Below are 16,503 nucleotides of genomic sequence, written 5' to 3' on the forward strand. Positions count from 1 at the left end.
TACCCAATGTTTGCTCTTTGTTCTACTTTTTTAATACTGAGAAACTTGTCCATGCTTTTATCACATCCTGGATCGATTATTGGCAGGTGCTCCTTCAAATCTTGTATCAAATCTCCAGTTAATTCAAAACTCTGCTGCAAGAGTCCTTACACAGACCAGCAACAATGAACACATCACTCCCATCCTGTTCACTTTCACTGGTTCCCAGTGTCTTACAAAATCAAGTATTAAATTTCTTTTAATAACCTACAAAACTTTAAATGGAGTTGCACCGGACTGCATCAGTGACCTTCTCCATCACTGTTCACCCACTAAGGTCCTCTGATTCTGCATGGTCTTGTTGTGCCCCACAATAACCTGCATTCTGTGGGTGACAGGGTCTTCGGCTCTATAGCGCCCAGACTTTGGAATGGCCTCCCGAAAATAATTAGATCAGCGGACTACATTCATTCTTTAAAAAACAACTTAAAACTCATCTGTTCATGAAAGCGTTTAACTTAACCTAACACTCTGCCCCTTCTTTCAGTTTACCACACTGTCCTGATGCTCAGCATAACTTGTGTGTGTGTTATATCATAAATTATGTGATTTGTTCAGGCATTTCTTCTAGTATTTAATTTAGTATTATACTCTAGTTTATTCTTTCTTTTATTCCATTTAATGCTTTTGTATATCCTGTGTTTATTTGTTTATTGTTCTATGTAGAAACTATTTGTATCTTTTTGTTTTAAATGCCTTGAGCATGGGAAAGGTGCTATATAAATAAAATGCATTATTATTATTATTAGTGTGCAATATACCAGTTGATCTGTTGTACCCTATGAAATGTGTGTTCCATTATGGATTTTGAGAAAACTGTTTTATCTATATGCTAAAAATCAGTAAAAAAAATTGCAAACACATTTAAACATAAAACAAAAACTGTGAATACAAAAGGAAATGTTGCTTTGTGATGGTATATTAGTGTCTTAAATGTATATCTTTGTGTATGCATTTGTATGCTTACTGTGTGTAATAAGGGAGACTAATCCTTTAAGAGAATTGCCTTATTATCAAGTCAATAGAAATAGGTTAAAAGGACAAGAAGAAGCTGTGCATTGTGATGTGTTTGCTCAGCAGTGGCAGCATCAGTGAGCAAAAGAGTGCGAGAGGAAAGGCGAGATAGAGAGAGAGAGAGAGAGAGTGTGTGTGTGTGTGTGAGAGAGAGAGAGAGAGAGAGAGATAGAGTGCCAAGCCATACTTGTGTCGGTCTAAGAGAGGTGAACACCTGCAGTTGAATCTATCTGAGTAGCAGAGTGCTAACAAGCCTTTCAATGGATAAGAGGGCCACCCATGTTAACTACTTAAATCAGTAATACATTTGCTGTTTGTTAAAAAAAAATTACATTTCAATCTTTAAAGTATATACAGACATATCAGGACATAGTGAAACCATCTGAATATCCAGTTATACTATGATATAAATTATAACCCATATTGCCCTATCCTAATTTGAGCCATGCATGAAAATCCGAAGCACAGCTTTACCTGGACTGGCACATGGCACAGGCAGTACATTACAGAAGACCATCACATCAGCTCTGCTCATCATCTTAACAACTGTCTCCTTAAATCTAAAAAACAGAAGTGCTGCCTGTTCTCACCTGTGTCATTTATTCCAACATGGACAATGACGGCTGGAAACAACAACCCCAGCAGACCCCTCACCCTTCCACTCCTAGACTATCCACATATGGAAGGCAACACACCATAAGACACTTTCTGTCTCCAGAGAAATTCTGCATCCCAACCTCCCTGATAATCAAGTCCATCTCTATTTCTGTGTCCCTTTTAAAAGGGTGCAAGTGACCCATTTTAATGTCCCTTTTAGCCACTTCAGATTTATCAGTTACTGTTCAGCTATGCAAAGTCCTGAAAATGCTTGGATGAGTCCAAGTCTTGGGTTGGTGCCTTCTGCATTTTTTACTTGTGTGTACTTCTAACTGTGACGTACCTATCTCTATCTCTCTAGTCTGAGTTTCATCCAGGGCCACTTTAGAGTTGAACACTGCCTTTCTGAAAGACACCAGAGCAAGATCAGCCAATGTTCTGCTACAATGCAACTTAATTATCTATTCCTGAGATTCAATGACCCTAAGCTCAAGCTGTTGCATTGGCCCAATTTTTAAAATTTAGAATGTGAACTGTTTAACACTTTTTAAATTAAGAAATTAAATATAAGTCTAAAGGAATTACAGCAGTGATTTAACACCTGCTGGCACAATCTAAGCTACCATAAAACGTTTACCTGCATTCTCCCCTCTTCTACTCTCATCCTGCTGTGTATCTGTAATGATAACTCTTTGCCATCTTCTGCTTGCTTCTCTAGGTAGTGTTTATCCTAATGCCATTTCCCAAAGATGTGCATGTTAAGTAAAGTGGTCAATGAGAACAGTCCATGTAAGTGTGTTTGAAAGTCTTTCAAGTGTCTATGGCCAGTCCTAACTTGCCCCACAGTTAAAGGGATAGGCTTCATCCCTCTGCAGTGATAAACATAGATAAAGTGGGCTTATAAAATATCTGGATGCAACTGGGCCCAGTTTGGCATGTTTTGCCAGTGTAGCCTGAATTGAATTGGATAAGACAAATTTTAAAAAACAAGACACCATATGATGATATTTTTTGCTGAAAACGTAATATAATATATTTTAATATGGGCAAATTAAGTGAATATCATGAACCTTCTTTTGGGAATATTGTAAATGCTTGAAACTAGAAACATCTTGTGGTCCACTCATTCAATTTATTTATATAATACATTTGCTAAAAACCTCACTTACTGTAAGCAGTTACTGTGCATGGTAGCAAGCCTGTATGGACCCCAAATTTGTTGTATACTGGCTAAATACAGGATCCATCAAATTGTGCACCCAAGGATCTTATGGAGCCCACTGTTACTGGTTGCCTAGTACATTTGTGCTGGGAGCAAGCAAAAACCTGGACGGTTTGGTGGTCCCAGATTACATCTTGCCTGAAGAAGGGGCCTGAGTTGCCTCGAAAGCTTGCATATTGTAATCTTTCTAGTTAGCCAATAAAAGGTGTCATTTTGCTTGGCTTTTCTCTACATTCATAATGGCTAACACGGTACAACACCCTAGTACTACACTTAAAACAAGAATTCATCAAAACAGCATCAAAGCATTTTTTTACATTTAACTTTTATCAAACTCAAAATGTCATTTAAATTGTACCATATTTTATAACAAAAATGGCCACTGAAGTGGAAGTTCAGTTATCCTGCAAACTCATATCCTGCACAGGATTCAATTTGCACAATATAGAACTCTAACTTGAGTGGCTCTGGTGCAATTTTTAAAGGACTTGTTGAAGTGTGGCCCATATAAAAAAACACTTGGGGCCTATATGGGCTTGCTGGGTAGTTATATGCCCTTAATTGTTATAACTGAAAAGTTATCCAAGTTTGCCGGCCCCGTTTTTCTGTCTTTTCTCTATCTCTGCCCCGGGTTTCTAGGACACAATATGACGTTTTAACAATTACACCGATAGCTCCCCAGTGGACTCCGTGAGTAAAGGCGGTATAAGGTATTACATTGGAAATAGTGTTTTTCATATAACAGACTAGCACCTTTTGGTAAAATATAAAATATTATGTAAAATCATATGTATATGAAAATAATAAAAGATAGTAAGAGTCACTAGTAACATCCTGTTCACTTATCTTATATCGTTGTGTCAGCTAACCTGACCCCTATTTGCCGACGTGCGTTGCAGATCTCGCGTCGCTTTTAATTTTACGCAACAATTAATTACAGTAATAATGAAAAAAACGGAAATCGGTGTCTTACTAACGTTTACTGGCTGGATGTTAGAGACGTACATACCCATTGCATCAAGGCTTCTCTTCGAGGTTGTCTTGATTCGTTCACCCTCGCGAATCTGAACCTGTCCGGGTCAGCTGGCGACTTTGTTGCTCTTTTCAATTGCCTCAGACGACTTTATTTTTGAAAAGAGAATATCGACAGATCTGGGAATATTTTAAGTTAACATAAGTGATATTCTTTTCTGAAGTCGCTGACAATAGTTCATGTAACAACAACTACTTCTATACCTTTCGACAGATCGCAGAAGAAAACTCCAAAAATAAGCTGCGCTTGCAGGAGGCAGAGTGGCTAACGGTCAGTCATTAAATGCAACTGTTGATCCACCAGGGAAGTGCCTTTTTTCGTTTTAAATTTGAAAAGTTTTGCTAGCAGCTAGGCTATATTTGTCATGTAGTCAAAAAGCATAATACTGTATTTATTTCTTGTCTATTTCTACAAATCGTCAAGTCAGTAACAAATTCAGACGGTTCGTTCTTACGCACTACACATAACCGACACATGTAAAGAAAGGTTCTTGTTTGCCATTGTTTGAAGATATCCCAATCAAATATATACAGTATTTGCAAAGGCCCTAATAATAATACGTCGTGCTGTCTTTACTGCAAGACAGACTTCTATGTTAAATTCTGAGACAATAAAAAAGCCCACTCAAAACACATTGAAAAAATGTAATCTACCATCCAAAATCTAAAATAAATATTTTCTATTACTCTTACTTAATCTGTACTGGAACAAACTTTTACATTAATAAATAAACAAATGTGTACACTCGTTTTATCCGAAAATATTTTAAATTTGTGGTCTGTAATTTACATTTTGAATTTTACTGTTCATCTTGTATGGTTACAAGTGAGCTTAGTTTATGTGTTATATATATCCTGTTTTTTCTCTAATTTTGTTTAGAAGGAATTATTTGTGATATAGGCCTAACTTTAAATGAGAATTTTACTTTTCATTCTTTTGCTTTATATAGAATAGTTCTGTTTATTCTGTTTAGTGAATTACATGTAATTGTATTTGTATGCACTATAATTTTAATTGTAATTTCAGTAAAACCGTCTTCTTTTTCCAGATAACGGCAACCCGAGAGAACTCTTCTAATAGGGATATGCAAATGAGGTAATGACATCATCTACCGACTTCTGGCGAATTTTTGAGACTGCTTTGGCAGCTTTCCTTCAAGATGGCATTTCACTGGCCCCTGGACGATTCTCGGCGGTGGTCGCTTTTCATCAGAGTCGGATTAGGTCAGTTACGAGTGGACATAGTCTCTTTATCTAAATTATGTTGTGATTTAAATTATCTGCGGTGGGCTGGCGCCCTGCCCGTGGTTTGTTTCCTGCCTTGCGCCCTGTGTTGGCTGGGATTGGCTCCAGCAGACCCCCGAGATTCCGTAGTTGGGATGTAGCAGGTTGGATAATGGATGGATGGTTGGATTTAAATTATTTTGTTCCACATTAAAACACCAGTAATGACTTGAGTGATATAATTTTATGCTAATTGATATTGTTAATGGCATCAGATTTTCCACTGCTGACCCTTGAATTCAAAACCCTAGAGAAACCCCAACGTTTACTATTTTACACTTACCAGGGGACAGTGCAGTCTTCCTACCATTACTGTACAGCTTTACTCCATGTACACTATCGGCACGCCGGCCAACTTCATCCATTGTGAACTCACACTTATTTTTTGTCGAATTAAGGATTGCTGGGTTCAGCCGGACAGTATGTTACTTAAGATAGGTACTAAACTTGAACGTGTCTATCAGTTCTATAGGGACACACTAATGAAAAAATCTTCAAAATAATATATTCATACATTGAATAAAACGGGAAGTTTTTTGTGTAATTTATTCTGGATTAGAAAAATGTGTTGAAGTTAAGCATTTATTTGGGTATGTATGTAAAGTTGAAAAAATGTATTTGAATATTTCACTTACGTGGTGTATTCACCTTAGTGTGACTGTTATTGTCAAGTTTATGTAAAGTGTATTGCTTATGTCAGAACAGAACTGCAAATTGTGAATGTACATGAATGTTAGTTTACATTTATTCTGTAAAAAGTAAGCATTAGAGTGTTGTGAGCTGAAAAATTAAATCTGTCCCTGTGGACATCTTCATCTCATCCTTGTATCATGAAAGGCAACTCTCTTTTTAAATATTGGTAATAAACAACAGATGTTTTTAGTTAATGGATGGCTATGGCAGTTTCTGTATTAAATAGAATTTACAGTATTTACTTTTATAGTTTTCTCATTTTTTTGTAAAGAAAAAAACACTGCTTTTTTATACTGTACAGTGTATTTTATTATAAGCAATGCCATTGTTTCTCTCAGAAACATACAGTAGATGCCAAAATGTAGCAGAAGAACAAAACGGGAGGATTAATGGACCATTCCCATAAGCACACATTTTCCAGACCATTGATTACTTAAGAGCCATGCTAATTGATTTGACTTGAGGTAGCCATTGTTAAATACTAAATTTACTTTCATTGAGCCATAGGTTTTTTTATTGTGTACATCCGTTTTCAAACACCACACATACAAATGGTATTAATGGTTAAATAGTTCATTTTTTTCTTTCACTATAACATTTGGTTTCAAAATCTATCCAAATGATGCTTAACAAACCAATGTCCTTTAATTATTTTTTTTTATGTTATCCATAAGGTGTTTATTCTTGCAGGCTGTCGGCCTTCATACACTGCATAAATGTTGATTTGTAGACATTACAGTTTGGCAGAAATGACCCTTGATTTATTTCTTTTTTTGCCCGTCAATATGCATTTGCACCTTCTACCTCCAAATTTAACATCTGTTTGTGTGGTTTTGACATTTCAAGCGTTACTGCCAAAAACATCAATGATACTCATCTTCCACCAACTTCTTAATGTATCACTTGAACAAAACAACAAATATTTTACTTTTTGGGTCTCACAGTAAGAAAAATATCTTTAATTATCCAAATGAATAATAAGGCATCCAAATAAATAAAAAAATTCTTAAGTATTCATTGGTAAACTAACTAGAAAAAATTTGGATTTTAAGTCAAAATGATTTTATGTTTAAACTTACTTGTAAAGCCATTCAGTTAAAAAATCACGGGCGTTGAACCTTGTTCTTCTCTTCTGAAAGAAAAAAATATGACAACTTTGTTACTATGGAATTTAAATTGGGCCTTTAAAAGGGAGTGGGATGTGTGTGCTTTTTGCCTAGTGGCTAATTCTTGTCTGGAGCCCAAAGCTGCTAGGATAAATGCAATGTCCCTATGTATGTTGTAATAGATAAAAAAATGATTTAGAAAATACATTGATTGATATGACTTACTTTTTGCCAAGGGCCTAAAGGAGATATGCAGATAATAAAAATGTTAAATATTCTTTAATGCATCTTTTATGTTGTGCTTGGAGTAGGCACCGGTCCCCTGTAATCCTAAACTAAATAAGTGGATCAGAAGATAGATTTATGTGTTTTGTTTTATTGAAACTTACTTATATTTCATTTCATTTGCACCTGGTATACATTTATGGAATTGCAAATTAACAAAAAGTTTACAATTTTATTTGCCTAGCTTGAGGATCATTTTCTAAAAAACCTATTTGCATTTTTCCCAAAGGCTAAAGTGTAACTGTGAAAGTAGCATTATTTGTTATTAATCTCTTCTGTTTTATTCCTTTTGTTTTGATTAGAGGAATGTGATGAGTAAATCTTGAAGATTGTCATGTGCTGGTTGAAGAGGTAAGGCAAGTATCTCAAAATGGTTGACAAAATGATGTGGAACTAGGGATCATGCTTGAGGGTAAAAACAACAGATTCTGTTTCCATTTTAAGGAGGCTAATTCAACAGCAAATGGAATCCTTTTCTTGTTACTGGAGAAAAAATGTTTTAAGTGAGATCTGTTTGTAAATATGTCTTCATTATTGCTGGTGAGGCTGTATTTTATATGTGTGGGATGACAATACAGCCTTTGCAGCAATGGGTTTATATATAGTATTCACATTTTCGTTTAGAAAGAAACTTTTTGGCAGTAACATATTGGAAATGACAGTGGATCTGTGAAGCTTACCTAAAATTGCATATTCCAAAAAATATCTTTGCTATGGATTCTTTATGTTAACTATCCATAGTGTAGTTATAAATCATTAAACTGATTTACGTGTTTTGTCTGTAGATGCCACGATGGTACGGCAAGCAATGAACAGTATCCTATGGCCATCTGACATATTTTTCAGAATAATAGTTTATATTTCAATGCAAGTCTTTTTCATTCATTTCCCTTTTTCGTTGTAACTGTCATGCTTGGCCTTTTTATTTTCATTGTCAAGCAGTCCAATCAAAGTAGATGCTCACTGTGACTATGACACTGTACACACTCCTCTGCCCTACCTCCAAATTACGACATGTAAACAAGAAATCCCTGACATGAGCTCATTATTCAGACTTAATATTATGTACTTCAGTATGCTGACTGTGGATTCTCAATAATCCCCATTTCGCCTAACTCCTTTGCATTATGGTCATCTTATGCAACTGCATAATACTAGCACTGCTAACAGTTTTCAATTAATGGTATTCCAGAGCTTAACGTTTGTAGCTTTAATTGGTTTTAGCGAATGACCAGGTCTGTGTAAGCAGTGCAGACAGCCATGTGTGAGTTAATTTCAGTTTACTTGGCAATGGAAAAAACATTTTCAAAACATATTTAAAATATCAGCAATAACCTCCAAAGTTTCTTTGAGGGTGCCGCTGGTGGGTCGCAGGTTACTGTCGTGGGTCACAGTAGGTCATATAAGCGATGAACAGCGCTGCTCGATATATCTCCCATTTCTAAGTGAGCTTGCTTCAACAAGAGGTCCTGAATAGCGCTTGTTTCACCAAGGGGGCAGTTTGCAGTTGCTGCTAATGCATTGTCAGTGAATTTAAAAGGCAAAACTAGGTTGTGGGATCATTAAGGTTGAGAAGCACTCATTGAGGTGATGCCAATGTTACAAACCTCTCTTTTTAAAAGAAAAGTTGTAAGACTGCTTGCAGCTTTGCTCTGTGTTATGTAGCTTATATACAGTAAATGTGATTCATTTATTTGCCTTACATTTCAGCTCTTAATTGGTATGTTTGGGTATCTCAACTTCTCTTGCCTAGCTCTTCCTCTGTCAGTCGCATTCCCATAAACCCTGCTTGTCAGAAAACAGCAGAAAAGCAAAACTGACAAGTCAGACCAAAGCCAAAGTGACCAGTCAAATTGCTTGGTGGGATTGGACACTCTCTCACACACACACAAAGTGTAGCCTATTCTAAAAAAAATTAAATAGGAAATCACCCTGACAGGTCTAAATTCCTAGGTCCCCTCAACTGGAAGGAGTGGGTTACATGCACTTCTTTAAGCCATTTTTCACTGGTAACTCCCAGAGACATCCAGTGTTCTAGGGAACATGATTTCAATTCTTTCCTGAAGAGACAGTAAGCGCGAAGACATCCTGAGTTCTTAAAACTCATCCTCCATAAGCTCATGGAGTGGTCAACAGTGGAATATAATGTGAAACTGTAAATGTTCCATTGTTTACATTATTTTTCCTGTATTGACTTTCAGGTCAGGTCAGGTTGGGGAGCATGCACAGGTACAGTACCCACCATACCCATCCACATTGCCATGCCGACCACACGACAAAACAGCTTGGGATCCTGGTTGGCATCCCCAAGGCAGACATGTGGTCAAGTCCCACCCTCCAGAAATGACCATCTATCTGCTGCAGCCAGGAGTTACAAGGGCATCCCCTTGGCCTGGTCCAGCCGCTCAGGCCCTCAATAAGGAGAAACCTGCGAACTGGATCACCCTCGGGGAATCACACCTAACTGATGCTCCCTCAAAATGCAGGTAACTTGCCTCATCTGGGACTCTGTGAGCAACCCCTCATTCAACACAAAGTCAAACCAGCAGTAACCAAGGATTCTCTGAGGAGACACAGTAACTAAGGAGTCCAGACTTCATCTCAGGTCACTGGATAGCATCCATGTCTTGCAACCATATACTGTAGCAAGACAGGAAGCAAAAAGACTCTACAGACTTAGACCTTCGTCCTTTTGCATAGATATCGGGTGCGCCACACACACCTTTCCAGAGATCTTATGACCCCCCCATGCTCTCCCAATCTGTCTACAGACTTCATAGGAAGAGTCACCAGAGACATGAATGTCGCTACCAAGGTAAGTAAACCCCTCAACAAGGTCGACACTCTCTCCAAGAACACAGTCCTGATGAACCCAAGAATCAACTGGAAAAAACCCAGAGGTTCTGCCTCCACTCTGCACAGCACTCATAGTACCAGTGTACAGGCCAGCCATGACATCCAGCAACTTTGAGGGTATCCTTCCTGAGGGGAAGTCTCAGGATGTCCCACAGGGTAGCTTGATCAACTGAGTCGAATGCCTTACAAAAATTAACAAAGGCTGCAAAGAATCTCTGCCGATATTCATGTTTGCGCTCTATGAGACCCCTCAGTGCCAGGATGCAGCCGATGGTAGACTTCTTAGGCATAAAACCAGACTGAACTTGAGCAGGTGATTATGGATCCTATTGAGGATGACCCTAGCAAGGAGCTTACCTGGCACAGACAGTAGTGTTATCCCCCTGTAGTTGCCACAATCTAGGTGATCAACCTTTCCTTTCCAGATAGGGATGACAAGTCCCATTTTCCAGTCAGTTGGGATGATGCCCATCTCCCAGATGGAAGCAAAGATTGCTTGCAATGCCAGGAGGACAGGAACAGCCTTACCATCAGCCTAGAGTAGTTCATCCTGGATACCACAGATCCCTGCAGCCTTCCTTACCCTCACCTAGTTCACCACCTGTGCAATCTCAGTGAGATTTGGTGGTTTACAGCTAATTGGAGAATCAGTTTCAAGAAATGTGGACCCAGAGTCCTAGCCGGAGGATATTGACTTTATTCTTAATTATTACTAGTTAATAATTTTCTTCCAAATCTTAATATTTAAAGTGAATAATACAAGTGAAGAGTGTTGAAAAGTTATTCAGGGTAAATGGCTAACCAATACGCAATACACAGTCTTTTTGCAAAGACCAGACACAAAATTTATAACATTAATATGCAGTCAGAAGTCTTTTAATTTTCTCAGAGAATTATGAAGGCCTGTAGTTAGAAGTACAGTATACCACATGTGTTACAATAATACATAATCCACTTACCAAAGTATTTTCTTTTATGCAATATTTTTGTTTAACATTGTAATACCTATTTTACATATATTCTGTTCTTCTAAAATTCTAGCCTGAAGACCATGAATAATTTGTCAAATATAGTACAGTATATGGATAGTGCAAACCAATGAGTGGCAATCAAATATGATTGCGTAAATCAAAAGGAAGAGCAGATTATTATAAAGTGGGTGGGTTATCATTTATTATCTGTAAACCATAATCGGTTGGAAATTAAGACAGGAGGGATGGCAGGTTAAGTGGTAAGGGACCTTGTTGGAGTTAACAGACTGTTGCCCATGGTCATGTGATGCAAATAGTATAGGTTACCACAGGCAAAAATGTGCAGGCCAATATAGGAAGCTCAATATCTATAGTTTGATTCCAATAACATATGTAACATAACATTTGCAGCCTTAAATGGGAGAGTGGAGCCTATCCCTGTAGCACTGGGTGTAAGGCAGGAAACAACTATAGAGTGGGCACATGTGCATTGCAGGGTGCACTCACGAACACACCTCGATGACATTGTATTTAATTTTCAAGGACATCTTATAACCAGATCATATTACATCAAGTTAAAAAGAATGCAGTGAAAGATCTAAAAGAAATATCTCCAGAGAGTCAATATAATGATACTTTCAATAAGAAATGAGAATGGGGAAACTTGGGAGATGACAGATATTCATTTAAAATACAGTACTTATGTAGCCTGCTGATTTAATTATAAAAGCTGAAGTCTTTAACACACAAATTTTATACAGAATGATGGATATACACAAGTGAAAGCATAAAGATAAAACATACCAATTATAATATGACAATAAGACAATACAAATGTGCTTCAGGCTGAAATAACTCATCTTTACATCAGCAATATAAATGGAGGCACAGTAACTAGTTAGATGAAGTAAATTAAGTGCAGTATACAAAATAGTATTTACATTTGCAATACAGACACAGTGAGTGTTGCTCATATCAAATGAGAAAACAAATAAGGACATGTTAATTGTATAAAGATGACAAGCCCATTACGGTCATTAAGCCTATTACAAAACACTGTCAACAGCAAGTATCCATAAAGCTTTCCTTTATGTAATGTTACTGGGTGACATTGACACAATCTGCAAGTATTAGATATGGTGCAACAATCAAATTAGAATAAATGTATTTTCCATACTGTAGTCACTTGCATCTGTATTCAGTTTGGAGTATGTATAATATTAGTTTCCTCTTCTGATAATTACTGTTTATTTGAGAGACTATGGTCACAGAAATTATATATCACTAAAGTGAAAGATAATGAATTAGAGATTTGAAGTCAACCAAATCATAAATACACAATTAATACAAAAGCCTTAAATTAGTGGTCACATAAAACTAACTCTCAAACCCATTTAAATGCAATTTAGGAATGCTAGAGCTGGCACCTATCTTGGCAGTACTGTGTGAAGAAAGACGATAGCTTTGGACAGGGTACAAGTCCAGCATTTGGCCCACTCACACTCAAACTGGGCTAATTTGAACATTTTTATTACCCTAACCAGCAGGCTTTTGTGGCTGTGGGAGGAAATCCATAGTATCCGAAGTATAACCCAAATAGACACATAGACAACATTGAAACTCTATATAGACAGCATTTAAGTTGAATCTTTTTTGGTTAATCTGTGATGTGGCAGTGCTACCTACTGTGCCACCTGTTATAAAATGTTTTTTTCATTCATTATATAGTGAGATGTCTTGCACATCTATTTCCATAGACTTTAAATTATTTAATAAAATTCTTAAACATTACCCATGAAAGCACAAAAAAGGCATTTTTGCACTGCTGTCCTCAGCCAAGGTGTTTAAGCTCCGACAGCACTGACTTGACATAGTTTACATTGCTTTAATAATATAATCCCACTTTAGAAAAAGTCCTTCACAGCATTGCACTGCACTGTACCGGTGTTCTTTTCACTCTTGCTTAGAGTAGACATTTATTTCTGTTGCACAGTCATATGATTAATTCAGGAAATCTGCTTGTTTTCATTAGTGAGATATACTGTAGATGATTTTCCAGTTTGACATTTGATGATCCATTGTGTTTGGAGATTGCCAAACACATGGTACGATTATTTGTGTGTACGTGTCTGTTTTTTAGCATTTTGCTCATGTGGAGACAAATAGTTATTTAAAAAGCTTATTTTTGTTACCTATAGATACATCTTCACCCATTACTCTCCACTCACAACACTGTGAAACTGTTACACTCTGCAGTGTCTCTAAATGCCGAAGTTCTGAAGCACTATAGCAACAAAAGAAAAGCAGCACCTGCTGATTATTTTTCCTCCTCTATTCCCTGCACATATTCCAAGTACATATGATAACAGTAATGATTAACATACTGTTTGCAAAAGTTGATCTGCTTTCTTTGCTTTTGGTTTCACGGTTTTGTCAACTCTTTGTCACCACAATACACATGTGGCTGCACTTTGAATGACCAGCTGCAATGAAAGATGAACATGATCAGCATCCATTATGTACTAAGTCTAGTTTATACCTAGCTAAATCATTCAGGGCCAGTGTCAAAAACATGACTAATGTGTTTGCATTTCATGGTCAAATTGATGCTTAATTCACACACTATTGGACCAAAAGGAAATGTGACTTTCCCAGTCAGAAATTTGAAGTGAACATCTTTTGAAGTGGGAGCTCAGAGTCAGACAATTTGGAGAAAACAGTACTACCTGAATTCTGTGAGTTGAAATGAAACACTGACCTTTCACCTCAATAAATTAAAAAAATAATCTGGTCTGCCAGAAATAGCTTTTTTGTGGTTGAATTGCATCTAGAAGAATGAAATAAACTTTTAATGTGTTTTATGTGCTTTTTGCAGTTCACATTTAATTGCTTTTTGTGAGGCCCATATAGCAAATCAACAGCAACCTTGTATTTCTCTCAAAAATCCAACCATAAAATTCACAAACAAAAAAGTAGGAAGATGAAATGTTACGATTGGAATACTACAAAAACTCCCATAGCATGTGATCACAGCATGACATACAACTTTAAACTGGACCTGTATGAGTGCTTTCTCCCATTCTTACTTTGAGTCCAGAAAAGCTGACATAGGCTGTTTCAGGGAACAGATGGGTAGGCCTACTTATTTCCTCAATAATACAGCCTTAATAAAATAAAAATATATATGTTTTGTGATAACATTTATAAATGCATTTGGACTATTCCAGTTTCATTTTTTTAATATTGTTGTTAGCTACGACACACGTAAAGTTTTTCAAAGAAGACTGGAAAACCACATTGTTTTTAAATCTCTGTTGTTTGACAAAAATATATATGTTTTGTGATAACATTTATAAGTGCATTTGGACTATTCCAGTTTCATTTTTTTAATGATGTTGTTAGCTACGACACATGTAAAGTTTTTAAGGAAGACTGGAAAACCACATTGTTTTTAAATCTCTGTTGTTTGACACTTGAATGGTTACCGGATTCTGTGCTTCAACCCTCTGTAATATGGTATCAGTTTTTGGACATTATCATTTCCTTTGCAATTCTGAATTAGATTAGATTAAATACACTTTATTAATCCCAGTGAGTAATTTAGATGAATAAAGCAGCAGAAACACAAAAACTAAGATTCATACTCAAAGGACAAATAATAATAATAATAATAATAATAATAATACAGTTACTTAAATTACGCTTGATGTTTTTGGACTTTATCATTTCCTTTGCAATTATGAATTAGATTATAATTAGTCAGTCAGTTATTTTCTAACCCTCTTAGTCATGAATAGGGTCACAAATTAAATTTTATTTGAAACTTTACTGTGTTTAACCTGCCAAGCACTTTCTGTATTTGATGTTCAAGTATTCCATTGCTGCGGTCTTCACAGGGCTGTGAGTTACAATTCATTTTAAGTGAAAATGCATGCTAAATAAGTTAACGCAGTATACATGTACAAGATCACTTCTGAATCTGATTTTTGTGTGCCTGATCTAGTTCTGATGGTACTTTTTTATAGGCACAAAATCAACTTATAGCCATTATGGCTGTGTATTTTCAGTTGCTTTTGTATTCAGATCTCTGCATTTGGTATTTCAAGCCTATTCAAATACTTGTTTAAAAGCACTTATTTTTTTGAGATGTATATAATTTGAAGGGCTGTATTTATCAAAAATATGATCAAGAATGGGGTCTGGGTGTATCATGAACACCTTGAAATATATGTCAGTCATTCTCCAACACGCTATATCCTAACACAGGGTCACGGGGGTCTACTGGAGCCAATCCCAGCCAACCGAGGGTGCAAGGCAGGGAACAAATCCAGGGCAGGGTGCAAGTCCACCACAGGGCACACACACACACACACACACTAGGGACAATTTAGGATCGCCAATGCATTTAACCTGCATGTCTTTGGGACTGTGGGAGGAAACCGGAGCACCCCGGAGGAAACCCACGCAGACACAGGGAGAACATGCAACTCCATGCAGGGAGGACCCGGGAAGCGAAACCCAGGCCTCCTTACTGCGAGGCAGCAGGACTACCACTGCGCAACCATGAAATATATCTATTCTTTGAAAATATATACATTTTTAATTAGTGTTTTGAGTTTTCCATGTTTTTAATTTTTCCAATGTATGATTGCCATTTAGTGTTGCTCAGAACATGGACACGGCCGTATTATTTACTGCCATAGAGGCCATTGGTAGTCACATGACCCATGTTACGCAACTTTGTGGTTTTTCTGTATCCTTGCATTGAGATATTCACACCACCAATTTGCCAATTATTTCTTTAGGGCACTTTTTATTATCTCTGGCAACAGTTTTTGGGTCTTTTGACTTTAACAACTGACGTTTATTCAGTATTTCAATTTTGACAATGATTTGTTCACCTTTATAGTTACAAAAACTCAGTTTGCCGTCTTGACTATTCTTTTGCCTCTGATCCTCAGTTTTTTTTTTCCTTTTCTAATTACATGGTTATTTTTTTCCTCACTCTTTTCAAGGGTAGTCCTTTTTCCATCCTTAGCAAAATAGGTGGGACAGATTTCACCATGCTCATATTAACTTTATTTTGTATGTATTAAATTTGTATCTCTTTACTTGCTTACATATCATCTTGGATATAATATTGTGCAAATAATGCTTCAGAGGGTGTAGCAACACACTTTGTTCCAACACTGCTTTTATATAAACTGAGGGTTGGTAAGTAATCACCAAAAGCTGGGACACCTGTAGGAATTGTTTGCTTCAATTTTCAAGGCCTTATTAAGTTCCAGTTCCGCAGAAAATGTATAAGTTGTTAATCCATTACTTGTTCTTTGAAAAGGGCCTTTATATATAAATCTAAAATTACATTAGTTTTCAATTTTTTCAGTAAGCTAATTTCTTTTTT

General features: G+C 36.7%; 1 protein-coding gene across 18 annotated transcripts in view; it reads right to left on the bottom strand.

The window, feature by feature from the left end:
• The window catches only part of iqck (IQ motif containing K), an 80,601-nt gene that overhangs the window by 54,710 nt on the left and 9,388 nt on the right, over positions 1 to 16,503 (bottom strand). For all 18 annotated transcript variants that reach the window (XM_051934098.1, XM_051934099.1, XM_051934095.1 and 15 more), the window contains one exon: positions 6,961 to 7,013. In XM_051934098.1, coding sequence (XP_051790058.1) covers positions 6,961 to 7,013 — 53 coding nt within the window. The remainder of the gene's footprint in view (positions 1 to 6,960; positions 7,014 to 16,503) is intronic.

This window comes from Erpetoichthys calabaricus, chromosome 11 (genome assembly GCF_900747795.2).
Source record: "Erpetoichthys calabaricus chromosome 11, fErpCal1.3, whole genome shotgun sequence".
Lineage (NCBI taxonomy): Eukaryota > Metazoa > Chordata > Cladistia > Polypteriformes > Polypteridae > Erpetoichthys > Erpetoichthys calabaricus.